Source organism: Amblyomma mixtum, chromosome 5 (assembly GCF_055824585.1).
Source record: "Amblyomma mixtum isolate Tamu chromosome 5, ASM5582458v1, whole genome shotgun sequence".
NCBI lineage: Eukaryota > Metazoa > Arthropoda > Arachnida > Ixodida > Ixodidae > Amblyomma > Amblyomma mixtum.
This window is the reverse complement of record NC_143016.1, coordinates 110,047,760-110,067,823: the sequence shown is the minus strand read 5'-3', so window position 1 is coordinate 110,067,823 and position 20,064 is coordinate 110,047,760. Positions and strand designations below refer to the sequence as shown.

The 20,064-nt window shown below is 42.4% G+C and overlaps 1 protein-coding gene across 1 annotated transcript in view; it reads right to left on the bottom strand.

Annotated features, from left to right (window-relative positions):
- The window catches only part of Nt5c (5' nucleotidase C), a 37,347-nt gene that overhangs the window by 14,843 nt on the left and 2,440 nt on the right, over nucleotides 1-20,064 (bottom strand). Inside the window, exons 3-10 of the mRNA XM_089545874.1 lie at nucleotides 18,970-19,044; nucleotides 17,758-17,813; nucleotides 15,814-15,904; nucleotides 13,230-13,358; nucleotides 10,940-10,997; nucleotides 7,842-7,944; nucleotides 3,184-3,285; nucleotides 362-446 (exon numbers count right to left, since the gene is read on the bottom strand). Coding sequence (XP_089402000.1) covers nucleotides 362-446; nucleotides 3,184-3,285; nucleotides 7,842-7,944; nucleotides 10,940-10,997; nucleotides 13,230-13,358; nucleotides 15,814-15,904; nucleotides 17,758-17,813; nucleotides 18,970-19,044 — 699 coding nt within the window. The remainder of the gene's footprint in view (nucleotides 1-361; nucleotides 447-3,183; nucleotides 3,286-7,841; nucleotides 7,945-10,939; nucleotides 10,998-13,229; nucleotides 13,359-15,813; nucleotides 15,905-17,757; nucleotides 17,814-18,969; nucleotides 19,045-20,064) is intronic.

Genomic DNA, 20,064 nt, shown 5'->3' with positions numbered 1-20,064 from the left:
AAAATTAAGATATAGTACTGCCACATGCTCCATGTTGCATTCTTTTCTAACCTGATGTGAACTGCACTCACGTATGAAACTTATAATAACTTACAAAACTTTCAGCACCTTCTAAAATATTACAGTAACCAATGAACCAGCTATGTACATAAGGTGTGGTTCATTAATAAAATTTCTCACCCTCATTCAATGGTCACTAAAACCACCAGCTATGGTTGCACGTCTCAGTGGTGCCTCATTTTGGCACAAAATGAGTGCAAGCCAAAATTAGCACTTTTTTTTCCAGTTTTTTTGTTCTTAGTGCACATGACAGTAATGACGATGGGAATAAAATGCACTGCTGAGTGACAATGACACACACCTCGATGTAAACTTTGTTCTTCTCCAACTTGGTGACGCGTTCCCAGAGTTGACTTTTTGTCTCGGGGTCATAGACACGGAATGGCCTGTGAGAAAAATGCAGCACTAAATCAACAAACGTATCTTAAATACAAATCTTTTTATGAGAGAAAACAACAAAGACTTCCTTACAGCTCTGCCATAGCCATAGCTTTAAGTATTCATTTGACTCCACACAGGAGCTCTTTCTGAGTAATTTTGTGTTTCTGTGTGCAACTGACAGCAAGAAAACAGCTATACTCTGTTTCATGCATTGCACTGCCTACATCCGAAATCAAAAAGTAGTGTGTTCCTTGTAGTGAGCGAAAAATAGTAAATGATTTCCCTGCAGGTTTAATACATACATTTGTCATGACCTTGATTAAATGCAATATTATTGCTGATGACACGCCGTCGCTTTCTCGTGCCTTAGACCACTCGGCCTCAGAACAAAGGCGCAGCAACATGCCTTCCTTTATTTTTTCAAGCAAACTACTTCTGTACCTTTCACAGTGTTGCACCTAATGTATGAAACAAAGTATAGTGGTTAAGAACATCACTTATATCCCCTTAGGCACAAATTATGATCCAGCATGGAAAAATTTTCATAATTTCAGATTTTTGTAAGCAGCATGCCAGGATTGCTCAGAAAAAATTCCAACCTTCCCCGATGATTAATTACACTTTCTTTTTCTTTGGGCCCCCATATATCCACATCGGGACTTGACAGTATTCCCAAGGTCTCAATTATACTACTTTTGAATCATTCCTGTCATAACCAGTTATGTTAACAAATCAACACGTTAGGCACATGCCTCTAGAGGCAAAATTCTAGAGGCCCGTGTACTGTGCGATGTCAGTGCAAGTTAAAGAACCCCAGGTGGTCGAAATTTCCGGAGCCCTCCACTACGGCGTCTCTCATAGCCTGAGTCGCTTTGGGACGTTAAACCCCATAAACCAAACCAAACCAAAATTTCCGAACATAGTCCCAGCTCTTACCTAGCCACTGCCTTTCTCTCCTACTTACTTTTTTATTCTTTCTGCTTGTGTAAATGACATGCTCATTTACTTTGACCTGCAGTTTTGTCAAGCTGCCTTTAAAGAAAGCAGCTTTCACCTGCAGCCTTCGCCACCATATTAATGAAAGAAGAAAGCTTATTTGATTCTATTAGTGTGCGTATGACGTGCACTCAAGTTTTCAAAAGCCTAGAACCTGCCCCTGAAAATATAGAAGTAAAAGTTCAGGTCCCTGGATGAAAATAGCCTTCACGGCCGTCTTAGCAGGGGTGGCGTTAAAAGGAAGCTGAAACTGTTTTTTGAGAAATCGAGGTTATTCAAGAGTTTGAATCTATCAAGCTTCTAGGTAATTTGTGCAAAGTATTTTTGCACTAGCATTTAAAATGGGGACATAATCGTCGATTAAAACCGCGACGATGTTCAGGCTTCTCCTCACTACGTTGGAGGAGTGCGAGGAAACTCGGCAGTGACGTCATTATCGCTGAAACTTCAGATGTCCGCTGCTTACACCTGTATGCTGCTGTGCGTCGTCAGATGGCGCCAAACAATGCATCGTGAGCTCCACCTTCGATGGCGTCGGTTTTTTTCTATGGAATAACCATTTCTTCGCTGTAAACGTAGTGCCATAATATGTGACGTCATTATCAGGGCCTCTGCCCGTCGCTGTGCACTTCAGAGAAGCCAGAACGCTGAAGACGACTTTATTCGGCGATTACGCCACCATTTCAAATGCTAGAGCAAAACGATTTCGCAGGCTTTACCAGCACATTTCGCTCATTCGGCAACCTTAAACTCATGGAATTCTAAAACTGCTTCAGTTGCTCTTTAAAGGCATATGCAGAACCATAAAAAAAATAATCTTTTTAGAGAAGAGCCACAATATAAACGGTGTCGTGGCAATTTTGTTTTTATTTCTTTCAACAAAGCTGGTGGTAACAGTAAACCCCACTCATGCAGCGATTGCTCACAGTGCCTCTGCATTGCGATGCCCATTCGTGAAGCAAGCACCTCTTCTAGAACATCAGGGACTGTCTTCAGAGGCAAAAATGGGAGGGGGGTACAGATGCCACAGTTGCGAGCCGTACTCGAACCCATGAAGAGCCGCAGTTTGGCCACCCCTGGTCTATAGTATAGTAGTAATGGGTATAGTAGTATAGAAGTAGCATAATATAGCATAGCATAGCATAGCATAGCATAGCATAGCATAGCATAGCATAGCATAGCATAGCATAGCATAGCATAGCATAGCATAGCATAGCATAGCATAGCATAGCATAGTATAGTATAGTATAGCATAGTATAGTATAGTATAGTATAGTAGTATGGCAAGTCCTTAAAAAAAAATACAGACAAGCTAGAAGCTATAGGTACGTATTTACACACCATGGACTTGAGTCACGAGTTGACTTGAGAGGCCAATTTTGGACCACGAAATTGTGTGCAAGCTGAAATTTACACCCTTGCTAGACAAAACTGCTGCAGGTATGTAATGTGGATCACAATTCACACGTACTTGCATGTGCATGTTCTCTTTTTCCACAGGGGCCATAGCGGTGCTCATTTCTGTGCACAGCATAATATACACTGCCAATAATCCAATAAGTAATCCAATCTGTAGACTTGGCAAAAGTTTTCCACACATTTCATTAGTAAATATATAAAAGCATAAATTTGGGCAGGTGCTACTTACGCAGCCATGAAGGTAGGCTGTGGATAAGGCAAGCCAGTGCAATAAAAGCAATCCAGCTCGAGCGTATATTCGTTCTCGCAGCTAGAAATTACACATACCTGTGCTGATCAGTGAAGAACTTGGGCTTCCTGGCTTGAACGATGACGACATCGAAGATCTCTTGCCAATCAGGACCAATCATGTATCGCATACCCACATCACTGTGGCAACAAAAACAGAGAATGATAATTTCATTTATTATAATTCAGCCACATAACAGTAATACATTAAAGTACTGCAGGGCAAAACTGTACAAAACTGTCAACCAAAGACTAAGCAAAGAAGCCAATGTCTACCTTGTAAAGGAAGCTCAACAATAGAAAATTATAACAGTTTTTATGCGACTTCCACATAAGTAAGATTTACCACTCCTCACAGCACTATGAGGGGTTGCCGGTTAATGTGCATGGTGAGGGAAGCAAATTAACTATCATGCGCCACAAAAACACAGCAAAAAGACTTAACCAATCAACAGTACAGAACTAATCACACAAACTGCCAATAATCATCATTCATAAGCAATAAATAATGCACGATATATTAAATATGCATATATTCACTTTAGGCTTTGCTCACAGTTAAATCAACATGGCAATATTTGATGCCAGAAGTAGCATGGCTTTGGCAGTGCTTTTTGAGCACGAACTAAAACTTTTTTTTTTAAACACAAGATGCCCAAATCCAATATAAAACCTTACAAATTGAGATAATCAAGAAACCCACTTTTGCTAATTTAACTGCTTGAGATCATTTAACAGTGTGCCCAGCTAGATAGCTCCCAAAAATTATTCAGGCCATCACTTTATATTTACAACTTTTTTCCTGTGAACAGTAAAGATAAGTTTCACATTTATATATAACTCAGTTACCAAGAGCTGGCCAGCCAAAAGCTGTTCAATCTCACTTATGTTCTTTCCATCACCAAGTGCTGAAGTAAGGATGTGTAAAACAATCTTCTCATGATGAAAAACATTGGAAAAACAAACATGTTCAAAAAAACTAGTTCGACAAAAATGTGCAGGCAGAAACTGACGGCACATTTTATGCGCATGCGTTGTTCTTTCTTGCGCCGTCGTCACTGAGCTGTCATTCTCTAGCAACATGCACCAACTCGACCAACAGTCTGTTGTTCTAATACACCACTGCAGAAGCTATGCAAAACTTCAGTCAAGTAGCGGCTGAATTCAGAAAGTTGACTGCATGATGGAATGGCTAGGGGCTGGCTGGCGCAATTAACAAGCACTCTGATCCTTAGCCAGTCAAGCACCACTCTCACATGACAATAGCTTTGTAAATCTGGTCACCGACCGGCTAACAGTGAGCATGGCTTCCGTAACCCTACACAGCTGAGACAGCAACAGTGGCAATGATAATAACGACGCCCCAGACACGGCCACCAACTACGAGGGGGTACCCAAAAGAAACCGGACTAAATTTTTTGGTCGGCCAAGCTTCTCTGGTACCGCGTTTTGCCACTAGGAGCGCATAGAACGAACATTCCAGAGTCAGTAAGCCGAGTGCCGTCGCTGAAGGAGGTCAGACTAGTTTAGGCAGAGTTTTAGAGTGACGACTGTTTTGTGTGAATGTTGTTTTTGCAATGGCTGATTTTCGTGAACAGCGTGCGCCGGTGAAATTCTGATTTTTGCTCGGAAAAAGTTGAATGGAAACTCTTGAAATATTAAGAAAGACGTACAAGGACGATGCTATGGGGACAACTCATGTGTTCCTGAATCGAATCCTGAATCAAAGCAACAATCATGCCAATGGAAAACTTCAAATTCACCTCGCCTCAAGAAAGCTCGTCAGGTAAAACCAAACCTCAAAACAATGCTGATTTGTTTTTTCGACGTGAGAGGAGTCGTCCATTGAGAATTTGTTCCGCAGGGTCAGACAGTTAGCCAGGCTTTCTGCTTGGATGTTTTGAAAAGATTGGGCAACAGTGTGCGGTGGAAGCGGCCAGATTTGTGGCGGTCGGGTGACTGGTTTTTCCATCATGGCAATGCCCCTGCTCACACAGCCTTGTCTCTACGACAATTTCGGACCAAAAATGGCATGGCCCCTATTCCTCAACCCTCATACTCTCCCGACCTTGCCCCGTGCTACTTTCTTTCTTTCCTAGAATGAAAAAATAGGTGAGTGGAAAGCGTTTCGCTGATGTTGCTGAGGTGAAGAAAAAAATGACGGAGGCACTGTCAAGCATCACAAAAGATAAATTTAAACAATGTTTTGAAAAATGGAATGAAAGATTCGACAAGCGTATTATTGCAAGTGGGGAATACTTTGAAGGAGATTGAAGGTCTGTGCTTAAAATGTGAACAAATAAGTTCAAACAAAAATAAGTCCGGTTTCTTTTGGGTACCCCCTCGTATACCAGACAAATGGTGGCAGTGCTTTTAACTGCAGAACAGATCTGTCCACACTTAAAGGGCCACTCAGCACAACTTCAAAGAAATTTTATTTTCCATATAAATGGACTGCTTGCCTCTTTGGAGCTAGATTAAAGCCCCTAACTTTCTATGCAGGAAAACTTTTAATTTTGCGAACTGAGAATAAAAAATCCGCAAACATTCCGCGGGAGACGTCAAATAATGCTTCAGAGTGCACTTTCTGTTAAATTCACGTTATATTCAAAACCAAGGTATGAATATAGTGTGAATTCTTTTTTTTTTTTTTTCGAGCTCTTCAATATAGACAAAGCAACCTTCGCCACCAGACTTGAAAGCTGCTAGGAGAAGCCAGCTTTTTAATCACCATGGGCAAAGCGTATGCTGAACAAGTGCAAAGGATAAAGTGGCTATGCATAGAAAAAAAAGGCACAGGTTGCTGAGAAAGGCACTGAAAAAGATCAGTGGAGTAGGGAAAGCAAGGAAGAGCACAAGGGAGCAGGACTTAAAAGGACACTGAGGAGAAATTGAAGTTGGCTTGTATCGACAGAACACCAGCTCCTGATTACAAAAACGCCACTCATACTAACAACAAAGCTCTTGTAACGTAGAAAAGAGCAAGAACCAAAATACAGGTATCGCCGCCACAGGCCAAACTCGCAAGTACAAGCGTGATGACGTCATAGGACAAAGCAGTGTTGCTAGAACCAATGGTTCTAGCAACTCTAGGACCCGAGAAGCCACAAATCCCTGAGGCGCAGCCAATGCATGCGCAAATGTCCTTGACGTCGCCAGATGGCGCCACGTGCCCGGCAGCTACGCGCGCTCCTGAAGCATCGGGACCAATCAGCGCCTGTTTTCCGGCGGTAGGCGGGCTCCCAGTATTCCGCTAGCGGTAACAAGGTACACAGTATGCTAAACGTGTCTATTTGAGAGAACTTCGTTGACGACTTCGAGAATGAGATCCATCGTAACGCTGGCAAAACGCCAGTGCAAACGTAATCGAAGCAACTGTAACGACGGCCGCAATAGCCGATAGATGCCTTCAACGTGCGGCCGGCGGTAGCTTTCTTTTTGGCTGCTGCAAGGCCGCACTGCTGGCCGCCAGAAATCACGGAGTCTGTGGTACGTCATGTGCACGTCATGTTTCACGTCACTTAGTCCTGTGTCGTCATAGGAGAATCCCAAGTTTGAATCAGAGCGGCGGGAAAAACTTTCAACTTCGAATCCAAATTTCTTAGAAATAAATGCATCTTTCGCTGCCGGCCAAGTGGCAACAAAGCCATGACATGCCGAACTATCGGATTTTGCTATAAAAAAAATATTAATAGTGCTCTCCTCAGTGTCCCTTTAAGCAGCGGTGGAGTAGCACCGGCACAGCAGTGATGGCAGCTGCTGCTGCGTTGGAGGCCGCATGCATTAAAACATCAGGGGCTTGGCTTTGCTCGAGTGTGGCACATGCACCTGAAGCCTTGCCTCTTAAATAGCATCAATGCTTGCGTATTTTAGCATGCCGGCGGCTTTTTTTTTTTTTTGTGGGCCCTGGGCTATGGTTGGCGTGAACAGCTTCAGAGAGCATTGTAATCGTAATATTTCTTTTAAAATTATCCCGACACCTCAAAATCACCCCCTCACATTATATTCATCCAAACAAGGTACAATAGGCGGTTTCCATCATACTGTCGTTTCTACTGATGTATGTAACAACGAAAGAACCAGAAAAGAGAATGCGGCCGCTAACACACAACTCAACGTAAAATGCATAGCGATTTTTCGCGAAATTGCAGGAAACACAGGTCTTAGCTGTGATGATGAAGAACGCTGTGTCTAAAATGAACAACTTTCAGACAATTTCCCGCCACTAGATTCAAACTCACGAAGTCAATAACAAAAAGCACTCTGAGCACTATTCGGAGGTGAATGGCAGTGTAGCCCTGCTTCATAGATATAAAACGAAAAGAAGCCATTGATGTCAGTTCGGTTGTCGAAACAATCAATAGCAGCAGTTTCTGTATTCTATTTTTTTTTTGCCTTTTCTAGCTAATTGAAGGTCCATTTAAGGTAGCCCTTTTCACTATAATGCGGTAATCTATTGGTACAGGCCAACTTCAATTTGTCGGCAGTGTAACGTGAACAACGAAGAACAGTGCTGCAAAACGGCTTATTCAGGCAAAGATCGCTACCACAATATGTACTTCTAGTTTCCTTAAAAATTCAAACCCGTTCTTCAATTCAAACTTTAGGTAATTTGAGCAGGTTCAACATGACCCAACCAAACAGATGTCAGCTGTAAAGAAAATATCCAGCACTAGTTTGGCAGCACGCTTACTTACACAAATTTGAATGGGCTGTTGGTTACCAGGAACATCTGCTTGCCAGCAGACCGAAGCCGCTCTAGGAATGCTACCAGTTCCTCACGCTTTTCTAAGTATTCATCTGTAATAAAAAGACAAGACCCAGTCAGCCAGTTAACCAGTAGCATTTTCAATACGGGCGGGCACAGACAGTTGAAAAGAGTGTGGGCATCAGAAGCAGGTAAACAAAGAATATAGAGCAGTACATACTGGCTTCACTTGGAGCTCTAGAAGGTTCAATAAGCTGCGATTTCACATTTTCTAGTTTTTTTCCAGTAAGTAAAAAAAAAAAAGAATAGAGCCAGGGACCAAGAGAAGATACCAGTACCAGACAGGTCCCCTTGACATTTACCAGTGTTCACGCAGTTACATTGCATAGACCCCAAAACGGAAAGAAAACTTATTTCGAGTGGCACCACGCATAAGATATTTACCAAACGAAGCCGGGAGTGGACAAATTACCACATTTACTCGTGTAATGAACCCACTTTTCTTTTTTACAAAAACAACTGACAGGGCACTGTTCACTACGTGAGGGAAAAAAAAAAGTTTAGACAGAATTTTTGTGTCAGAGTTGAACTTTCGTACATATCCGTGCATCCGTTATCAACAAATGTGCATGGTCGACAAGTTGCGTCCTCGCGTCACCCACGTTTGCGTCACCCACGTTTGTGTCGCGGGCATTTAGTAGCGTCATTCATTTCAAAAGGCACTTGCTGTATCAAGACATGATCCAATGATTTTGTGATAGTAGACGGTGCTGGCCAATCAAGGTGAGATAAAGCGAACATGCTGAAACCAGCTGTGAATGTCAGGTGTGCACTTTTGCACAAGGTTTAAAAAAAAACATTCTCAAAGACAAAGGGGGAGGGGGGGGAGGGTGCATTGATTATATGAGTGGGTCCATTACATGAGCAAATACAGCATTTACCGAATGCAGGCAAATTCCTCATGGTAAGCCATGTACGCTAATGTCTTACACACCTGTCCAAAGAACTCCAAAGAACAAGACATGGGACCGAAAATGTGGCGTCTGTACACCTTTAAGAGGAAGCATGCAATGCATGAGGATGAAGCATATACTTTTAATTCTCTCTTTGCGCAAGGCAGCATTTGCAATGCCTAAGCTTCTGTGAGAGCGCCTTAACTGTTGTTTTCAACAATTTAATGTGCTCGAACTCACTGCCTTGGTGATTACTCGAACAGGCAGTTTGCACTCCACTGCTGCAAGATAAACAAGATAACAATTTTTTCCCAAGACACATCGACACTGTGGTACGTTGGCACAAAAACAGCTAGAAAAAGTTGGCCAGTGGAGCTTCATTGAATACCCAGAACGCAAAGCTGCATAACAACCTCCAGTGTCAGGTGTAGCTTGTTGTCAGTCTGCCTGCACAATGATGTCTCCAGTCTAGAATAACACTGAAGCACCAAGCCAAGACACATCCCTTTCTTGTAGCGCCCAAAAATCTTAAAGAAGAAATTCTGCAAGCTGCTCACGAGAAACTAAGTGCAGAGCATAGGCTCCAACAAGCTGAGAATTACTACAGACTACATCTGTCCATTGGCACCATGCACTAAGTAAAAACCTGTAGAGCCTTTCGGCTATGAAAGGTATCACCAACAAGACCGGCAGGGCTTCTAAAGCCAATCTCAGTACTGACTAAACCTTGAATTCAGCCCAAGCCAATGCCAACATCTGGTGAAAAGTTGACCACAGTGTTGACAGACAGCCTGAACCAATATGCAGAAGCAAAAGCTCTGCCCAATGCTGATGCAGCTAAAGTCCCGAGATTCTTCATTGATAGCATTGTGCAACTACCACAGCCAGACAGGCGACCAGAAAGCAACAGGCTACCATACATAGACAAAGAGCACCAAAGAACACTCAAGCAAGGCTACTGCTGACATGCTTTTTAAGTGCGTTGACACCAAGCACAATTCTTCCCTATGTGGACTGCAATGCAGGAAGCAGAGCAGATGATGCCATTCAAGCTTATGCCTAGCAGGAAAGTTCCACTATGTGCAGTGCAACACAGCAAAGCATCCCCAGTAAAGCCAACCTCAACCTACTGTGGCCAGGTCAAGCCTGAGAACTCAACCAGCTGTGCATTAAAGACCAACATTGTACTCAAGCCAAATATGTGATGATGCAACAAGGAACACAAGCAATGTGACCCTGAATGGAAGTGGACTCTTATTAAATGACGTATAAGCAGAGCCAAGTGAAAAACAAACGCAAAGTTATTTTGGAGATTGTAACAAATAGGGAAATTGTACTATGAAACTGCTGTCAGCATCCTCTCAAAGATATTGACAGCAATATCCTCCATGGCATAAGTGATGCATCTGGATAAAACTCCAGTTTCACTACACAGATCTACCTGTTCAATTTTCCGTAGCTCACTCAAAGTTTTTTCAGCTAAAAATTTGTTACATCGTTCAAAACATAAAGCCAATGCTGCTTTGAAAAGGGGACAGGGGGTTGTGAGGGAAAGGAGTAATGCTTTGAAGTCCTGTGTTTACCCTACCAAGCAGTACTCTATATTGCCATCCAGGGCATCACCTGGCTTTCGCCTGTTCTGCCAAATGCGCTTACTCATCCCGTGCATGTCTCCACAAACAATCAGTTTGATAAAGAAGCATTCCTGTCGTGTAGACATGATTCTGTGATGACCAGAAGTGTTCATGAAAGGCATTTGAGTGTGTGTAGAGTTCTTTGCCATGGGAACAACACAGCTAGAGAGCTACAGACATTCGTGTCCTAAAAATTGCTAAATACTTTTGCATTACTGCTGTCACCACGCATTCTTTCCTCTTGTGGACAGAAAATCCCCTAATAAACAGCCTAAATTTTATGCCTTCATCCACCTGCCTGCCTTCCTATCGTCAGCAACAGCTGACGGTACCTATATACATTACACTGTGGGATACCAGTGCTTCATAGGTGCGCAAAACCATCAAGAAATTCAACAGCTATGGTAAATTCTGCTCTTCAGGTAGGAGTAGGCTTACTGCAAAGAAAAAAATGTATGACGGTTTTGTAAACAGGCAAGCAACAAACAAGAGGCACTTACTGATGTTCACTTCAGTGAGTGTGTTGTGAATCACAGGGTGGATGCTTGAAATGGCATTCTAATGAGCAGAAAGGACAGTAAAACAAATTTTCTGATAGTTGCACAGCAGAGAACTTTTGTCAAGCACACTTGAATACATTGAACAACAGCTAAAGAGAGATATGTTATGCAACATGCAAACATAGGAGTAACATTCTTATTAGCAGAGGGAACTGAAAGATGTTACATTGCCACAGTGCACTGCCATTGATGAGAACCATACCAAGAAGTGATGTGTTCCTGTCATGCCAGACATTCCTAACTTTCATTCCAATGCAACACCTTTAAATTCCATCACTTAACAAGAATGCTGCAACATAGAAGGCAAAAATTACTGAATACACTTCGTAAAAAACTTTAAAAATCCCAGTTCCTAGCTGTATCCCGCAAGAGTTAAAGCGGTGACTGCGAATGGGCTGCAGGGTCTGCTCCACACAGATTATACACCGCCACATTGCTGGAAAACATCCTTGTTTCATTACCACGCAATAGGCTAATGATATCTAAAGTGTGCCATTAAATTTAGACAGCAGACACTATGAAGTGCCTTCCAAAACATCAAATCTAACACTATAAGACTGCTCATGGTCTTTTTGTGTCAGCTTGATACATGTGTAGTCCTCGCTCTTCTGCCATAAAATTTTTTACCCACGCATTGTTACCGTGGCGTGCATCAACAGTCAACATCAAAATCCCCAGGCCACAAGACTGAGCCCTATGGGCCACTAACACAGAGGCAGAGGTTGAGAGAGGCTGAGATTGTTGCAAGCGACTGGTGGGGTTAGCCTTGCAGATTCTGCCAGCAACTGCTCCACCGTAGCGACACTTAAATGCTAAATAAGGTCCACAAATCAGGTGCATACCTGAGGCCTGACTGATCTACACAGCTATACACACAACCGCCTATAAGAGTTAATAGTCAATTCTGTAACTATCTGGAGTCCAAATCCAAGTCCGGAACAACTTTAAAAGAAGAGGTGAAGCCTCCTTTCTACATGACTATTTTCCGCGCGGGTAGACAATGTTGTGAACGGGACAGTGAGGGGCTCCTCCATTCCTGAGGGAACCGAACAGCACACACCTTTCCGCGCTGTACACTGGACAGCACAATATAATGTTCTATATCACTGCATACACCACATGTGGAACGCGGCAGAGATGATGTCAGACCCATCTTATGCATCCACCGCACATAATCTTTGTAGCAGGAATTCCTAGAGCTGAGTTTTAGATGTATCGGGCGACATGTAGTACGCTGCTAACATCATTAAACCAGAGGACCAACATTTAGCAATGCACATTTCGCCATACTCAGATCCTCGGGCTGTAGCTTCCTGCTCTTTGATGAATGTGCAGACATGTGCATGCTACGAGAAACGTGGAGGTAACCCGCCTCCTATCAGCAGAGGTCAAGGCTGGTCAAGGGCAACATGGCCAAGCCAGGCCAAGCACATTAAGCACAATGTTAATTACTATTCATTGTTATCATTGCTTTTGCCATGGAAACATTTGCGTTCTCTTTTCAGTTTGCATGCAACACTAAAGTGACAACGGTCCCGAGATCATGCATCAACCCAAGCCAACCTTTCCTCTTGCCTCCTCACTATCTCTATGGAAGTTTAAGCTGCTAATCATTTTTTTCCCTGTTTGGTCTTCTTCCTGCCTTCTCGCTACCTCTGCAGAAGTGTTATCTTTAGTCTCCCCTCTTGACACCTCTCCTCTTCTCAAGCCCCATATGTTGTAAAGCAAACGAACACACGTCTTCTAGGTTTCTGGGTTTCCTCTCCAAGAATAGCAATCATCATTAAAGAAAACAACACATGAGACTGCAAAATACTTTTTTTTAAGACTAATACAGTAATAAGGAGTATAAAAACAATGATATTCTGAACAGCATGGCTAACACGAGAGTCACAACAAAGAATCCATGATGGAAACCTGCAACAATAGCTACAAAAAACAGCCATCATCCAGAATATCAGCAAAATGAAATCATAAACAGCAGTATGACCCTTCCTTTAGAGACAGTATCATAAAAGCGGCATGCCGACAAGCTGGATGAAGCTAGAACCCCCCCTAATCATCAAAGTACTACAATGTGGTCTGAAACAGTGTGTACTGCAAGTCAAAAATCAGCCAAATATTGCAAATGAAATTGCCATGCACGTCATAGAGTGCAGTATATATAAATGCTTTTTCAGCACAGTTCCGGGCAAAGGACCTTCAGTTACAGTACATGAAGCATACTCACCTGGATGTCGAAGAATAGAATTTCTGGGTTGTAGGCAATGTTATGTCGTTCGAAGTACTCTGTCACATTGGACAGCAGGCATATTTCAGGAACAGAAAAGAGATCATTCAGTTGCTTCATGCGGGCATCCTGCACATAACGAGATTTGCCAGTGCACAATGAGCCAGTAGTATTGTGCAACAGGCCATACAAGTATTTTTAATGGAGAAATGTGTTCTTGGTCCCCACCTCGCGCTGTCCACGTTCCTGTCTGAATTTCGAGCTTCGACCATCGGTCTGTTGTTGCCAGGGTGACTCGCTTCCAGCTTCACTTTTTAAATTTGATCGAAAATAAGACTTCGATGCTAAACAGCAGTGTACTGGACAGTATTTCATGCCACAAAAATGTAAAAGTGCTGCTCTGCGCAAAGATATTTTAGTGTTGCTGAATTAAGTCCACCATAATGGCGCAGAAGTCACCACGCTGTTTTCTGTCATTTTCACTGGTACTGGTAAGTAACACATCTGCTTAACAGTCAACCTTTGACAGGTGCCCACTATGCTTTAAATGAAAAAGTTATGTCGGTACTCTTAGTGTGAAAAGATGTGCAATGTTATCAAAGCAGAAATGCATTCTTGGTCTATGTCTCGTACTTTGAGCTGGCAAAAAGTGGCTTGCTTCTGAATTCTACGCTGCAATTGTTGTTACGTCATCTTTTTGCACAAAGCTGTCGCTTGCACCTAAAGAGTCAAGTGTCAGTGCTGCAAAATCCCGAGAACACCGTCGCTGCTGAGCAGGACCAGTGCAACAAGAGGATGTCACCTTGGATCCCAAGGTGACAAAGGCCCTGCTCACCTTTTTTGTGTGAAACAGGCCTGGATACTCGTCTGTGACCGCCTGTGCACAACCTACATGGTTAATGACATGTGTCGGTGTTTGTATTGCTGACACCAGTTTTATGAGTTTTATGTGCGTCTACTCACCGCGATGCGAGTGCCAGCCAGTGTGGTGTGTGTGGTGTGTGTGTGTGTAGACATCACCCGAGAAACTCATTGTATTATGCCATCATCAGCCTTCATTCGCACTTTCCTTTTCCTCCTCTTCCCTTTCCCCTGTGTGGAGTAGCAGGCCAGGGCCATGTTACCACCGGCCGACCTCTCCACCTTTCCCTCATTAAAATTCCTTTCTCTCTCTCTCTCACCTTGGATCCCATGCTTGCACGATCGTTCCGCGCTGAGAAGTTCCATGCGAAGTTTAAAAACACTCCCTCCCCATGCGGCTGATGAAAAAACCGATTCCAAAGCTAAAGTACACTCCTTCTGCAGCATACTAAATAGCATTACTGGTGCAGAAGCAGCGTGGATTGCTCAGAATAGGGCATTATGCGTCACCATCCAAATTTACCGGTCTTAATAGGCCCGATAAGGAAAGAGTTAAGAAATGTTGCAACCCAAACATTTTCTGAGTGTAGTTCTGGCAAGGAAGTCTAGCTCCCTATATGAGAACTAAAAAAAAAACCTGTTAGGAACCACTGTTACTGAGAAGTATGTAATAGCATGGTATAGTAGTAGGCTTAATATGCCGCCGCAGACGCACATGGGCCAAGGGATGCCAAAATTCCGAAATGGTTTCAACCCTCCCTTTGGTTTTTCAAAGTGCACTAATATTGTACAGAACACCAGAGTTTTCACCTTTTACCTCCATCATGAAGCGGCCACCACGGCTGGTATTTTATGCTGGGACCCAGGGCTCAGCAAACGAATGCCATAGTGGCAGATGCAAATACAAAATAATAAATTTCTTTTTGTTTTTCCGGCACAGTATAATCATTGTTGTGAATCATGTGCTCATGCACCAGAATTATGAGTACAGGCTACATGTAAACTGACACCTAGAGTTTCTGCAATAGGCATAGAAAAAGTATAAATTAACGGCCATTCATTCTCCTTACACACCTCCTTTTCTTGAAAACCGCCAATCTGGCCATGTCAATCAAGAGAGGTGATTGATGTCTACCAAGAAATATTAAGTGCAGAATGCAAATGGTGTACTGTGATAAATGTGTACAGAACACACAGCATTTTACTGGAAGTCAGTATTTCAAATGAAGTTGGCATATCGTTTACCCTGTGTATTCATTCAGACTGAAATAAATGCATTTCAAGGCATTTTATTCTTTGTTATACATAGGCACTATTCGCAAGTTGCTACTTCCAAAACCTTTGTTATTATGGAACACATGGTGAAGACAGTTCATTGCAGAGAGATCAAATGCATCAATCTTTATCAACAACTATTAGAAGCACAATAAAATATTTCGTATGTTCAAAAATTTTGGCCCCGAAATTTCATTATTACAGGGTCCAACTCTACTGTACTATGGAGATGAAATGCAAAAGGCTCCCACGTGCCGTGCAATGTCATCGTATGTTAGAGAACCCCAGGTTGTCTAAATTAGTCCAGAGCCCTCTACTATGGCGTCCCTCATAGCACGTGTCGCTTCAGGATGTTAAACACCTAAACTTCAACTTTGCAAAAAGGCAGTAAGCAGCGTGAAAAGTCCGCCAAATTTTTTACTTCTTGAAAAAGTCATGCCCCACTTACTCGCTCAGCATTTCCACGAATCATGTACTGCGGAATGTACGAGCCACCATAGATGTTTATCACTTCTTCCCTGCTGAGTGGTGTGAGGCCTCTGAAATATTCACAGAACAAAACATCCATCGGGTTTGTTTGTTTTTTTTCGCTACAATGAAGGGCATCAACTAGCATCAGCAACAGGCCGCAGGTGAAGCCAGTTGATTAAATCGCCAGAAAATGCATTCAGGCCCATTTTGCAAGTTTCCACTGCAGTTCACACTGACAAGTTGGAGCTCCAAATGCTGATGTGATGACAGCATGTAAACAGCTGACATGTCTTTCCTGTGACATCACCTCAGCTGACACTGCACTTACCAATGCAAACAAGAGCGCAGAAGAGAACATTCCAAAACGCCCCAGCCTTACTTTAAATACTTGCCATTGATGTGCTAGGAAACAGAAACAGGAGGAAGCTTCATTTTAAGGTAGCCGGAGTTCTTACGTGACTGCTCATGTGATCCAAGAGGGCAGTGGCAGCATTTGTCATTTTTGGGAGCAAGAAAACACAGTTTGAGCCACGGCCATTTGAATAAGCCCGCTTAGTGAACGTATCCAGAATATAAGTCACAATTCCGATTTGGGCCACACGGTCGTATCCATGCTCTATCATTGTCACTCCTATCGTCAGAAGAGTTAAGTCCATTCTAGGGGAAAAAAAAAAAGAGGCCTCACTCAGTGATCCTTGATCAGCCCTGTACAGTGGTAACATTATTTTTCTGCATCTATCAAAGATGCCCTTTAGCATGGAGAGTATGTTTGTCATGATAGAGCTAGTAAATGAAAGGTGTGTAGAAGGGTTAACATTTTTAAGAAAACCTCTGGGATACTGTCTTCTTACTTATTTCCTAACAACGTGTATGGAAATAAGTAAGAAGCTGTACAACATACGGCGATCAAAAACTAAGTTATTTGATTCCGGATTTCCTCAATGCGCATCCTGAATTAGCTGAGATACTGTTTACTGCCACCAAGGTGCAACGACTGAGAAGAACACTTAGAGACTTTTTCTTAAATGAAAACTAAAGACCATGCTGTGCTGATAACTTCGTTCACCTTCACTACGGATCTTTACCTTCACTGTGATGATCGAAGACGTGCGCACATAGATCACTGTTTTTCATAACACCACACTACTGATCCAACTTATTGTTTTTATGTACCTGTATTTTTGTATTTTTGTGTTTTTCATGCCCTTTCATATCATGCAGTATTGGTGTTTCTTTTGCTTTGTAATTATTGTGCTTATGTTATGTTGTTTCTGCCGCAGCCAAGGGGGGCACGGCCCCATCAGGCATGTCTATTCCCTTTTGTCGCGTCCCCCAAGGCATTTCTGTAACGGGATGTCTTGAATAAAGAAACAAACAAACAAACAATGTGATACAGAGTTGAGCCAACCAGTAACTTCGTTTTGCATTTTTCTGTTCTGCTGCTGCTGCCAAATGATGTGGGATGAAAATTTCACCCCTGAAATTGCATAGTAGATAGCATCACAGATGGAAAGCTTAAACACTTATTTTATATTTATTACTACAATTTTCCCTGCCGATCTGGAGGAACTTTCTCAAGACACGCATAGTATGAAATTGGTCTTGCATGAGGACTGAAAATAATGATCAGCTAGAGAACCCCGCTAATACCTGCACTGCTATGTGGCGTTCCCATAAATTCCCTGCAACCTGCCCCACATAGCAAAGCAAGCATTGGAAGGACGGTGGGCACTTCACCAGTGCCCCAAATTTCACACCATGAGCATCTTGACACAGCTCACGTCTTTGACGTGCAGGAAGATTGATGAGAAATAATGTTCTCCATCGTTGCCCTTTCTCACTTTTTCTTTTACATTTCACAGACTACTCAGGTTCAATTAGGGCTTGACGTTATTGAACTAAGAGAAAAAAAAGACCATACCTGTAAACACTGCAGAACTGTATCTGGTGGAAGAGGTCCATCTTCATGAGTACGCCCTGGGGAAAAAAACAAGAGCTCTCTATAGTGTACAAGATTGTGTGAGGTAAATGTTCTGCTTGCTCTGAGCAGGAGTGTCCAAAGGATTTGAGCAGCGTTACACAAAGCTTCCAATAGCACTAAAGACTTGATGATGATAATAACGATGGTGGGTTTTAATGGTGCAAGGGCATCTCACGCCAAAGAGCGCCAAAACACAAGGTGAACGGTCAACTCAAGTTAATAAGATGTGATGGGTGTGAAGTTTCATGAAGTAATAAAACACTAGTGTATAAGGCCTAAAAATTATTCGAGCACTAAAGACCTCTCTTAGCTACCTGGTTAATTAACCTAAGGAAAGATGATGGCAGCATACAAGCTACACAGAAACATTTTATCTATAAATGACAAGGGCACTTTAAGTGATTCAACTGCATTCAATTTTTGTTCAGAGTAAAAATTGATTGCACAGCTCTTTCTCACTATGTTGAAGCTTCTTTGGCAATAAAAAATGAATTTATTACAGGAAAAATTGAATTTATAAGTAAAAAATTTCTTTCTCATGCCAATAAATTCATACTCATAACATAAAAAATGATCCCCTGATCACTATCTGAAAGTGAACGGCAGTGTAAGTTAGCCAGAGAGGTGCATGAAAAACTGCCTTGACATCCCCCCATTTGGCATGTACAGTGGCGGCGATAGCCATATGTCAGTTTTTGTCTTTTTTTCTAGCTTATAAAGCTCCGTTTGAAGCAACAGTAGTCTCTTTGTTATTAGAATGCAGTAATCTATCCATACAAGCCAACTTCAATTTGCCCTCAGAGGCCCATCAAGAAAGGAAAAAAAGCTTCTATAGAGGATATGTTGGTAAATAGACCCATGTGTCGTGAAGCCCAGCAAGAATGCACTTCTTGACTGCATCAGTTTTTCTTTACCACAAAAGTGTAAACTTTAAGGGAAGTTTATGGTGTACACACGAGCTACACCTAGTCTGTTTCCAGACCTTTCGACAGCTTTTTTTCCTTCACCTAACCTCAAGCATAAAGCAGTATGCACCATATTGCATACAGTGTTATATATTACACACACAAGGAGTTTGAAGAACCAAATGTCAGCGTAAATAACACAAGGAATTTTAAGAAGCAAATTTCATTTATCCTTTATTGTACTCACTTTCTTGATGTCATACTGGAGGCCTCTAATTGCAAAACCAGGCCTATACTCCAGCTGAGCAATATCTTTTGGATACTGTAAAGGAGAGAGAAAAGAAAGAAATGATGTTGTAGTAGAACCACGAAATAAAGAGAAGATTGAGATAAATTGGAGAAATTAATGATGAATTAACATTCAAGGCTGATTCACACCTGCGAGTAACCAAAGATGCGTGAGCTGTTGTCACTTGCAACCAGGAAGTACCTTGACAGTATCTATGTTTACACTTACAAGGGCGACCCATGGGTCGCCTTCCCAAAGGGTCTCCTCCAGAACGAGATTTGTCGGTCTTAACCGTTACTGGCAATGAGAAGCCGGATATGGAACAAGCTTCCGTTCACTTCTAAGGCATCACTGATTGGTTAGTGGCTTGCAACTTGCAGTCGCAAAGCTAAAAAATCAAGAAATGTGCTACTGGCCTGCAACTGTCGCTTTCCTACCAATGCAACCATTTGTGACTTTCGCTTTTCAACTAAAACAATCGCACAACCTCCACAATTCACAAGAGTGAATGGGCCTTCAGACTACACATAACATTTGTAAGTTTACATGCTTTATTCATAATGTGGTGCTCCCCATATAACAAATAGCACAAGGTATCAGAGAAGCCTCGGCACTGGTATAATCTCACGTAACGCTGAACTGCTAGAAAAGCACTCTTGTTTAGCTGTCGTCATCTGCTTAGGGTTGTTATTCGGTTTAGTAGGTTCCTCCCCTGCACGCAAAGACACTGATGGGAAACTATGCAAGAACACCATGACAAACGGTCCTGTTGTGGCTACTGCGATGGTTCGGCACCAGTTCCATTGCAGCCGTAAGACGGAGACCACATGAAGCGCCCCCTTTTCACTCAACCAAGGGCAACAGCTTGATGCTACAATGATTTCAGTTTTTAGAAGTAAACTTGCATTTCTGTTTTCGTTTGACACCAGGTGCTTACTAGCAATTCTTAGATTTTTACGTGTCAAAGCCATAGTGGCATGCTGCAATCAAGAGCTAACCTAACCTAACCTAAAGAACCACATGGAGTTCTTTGGCATGTGCTGAGATCTCAGC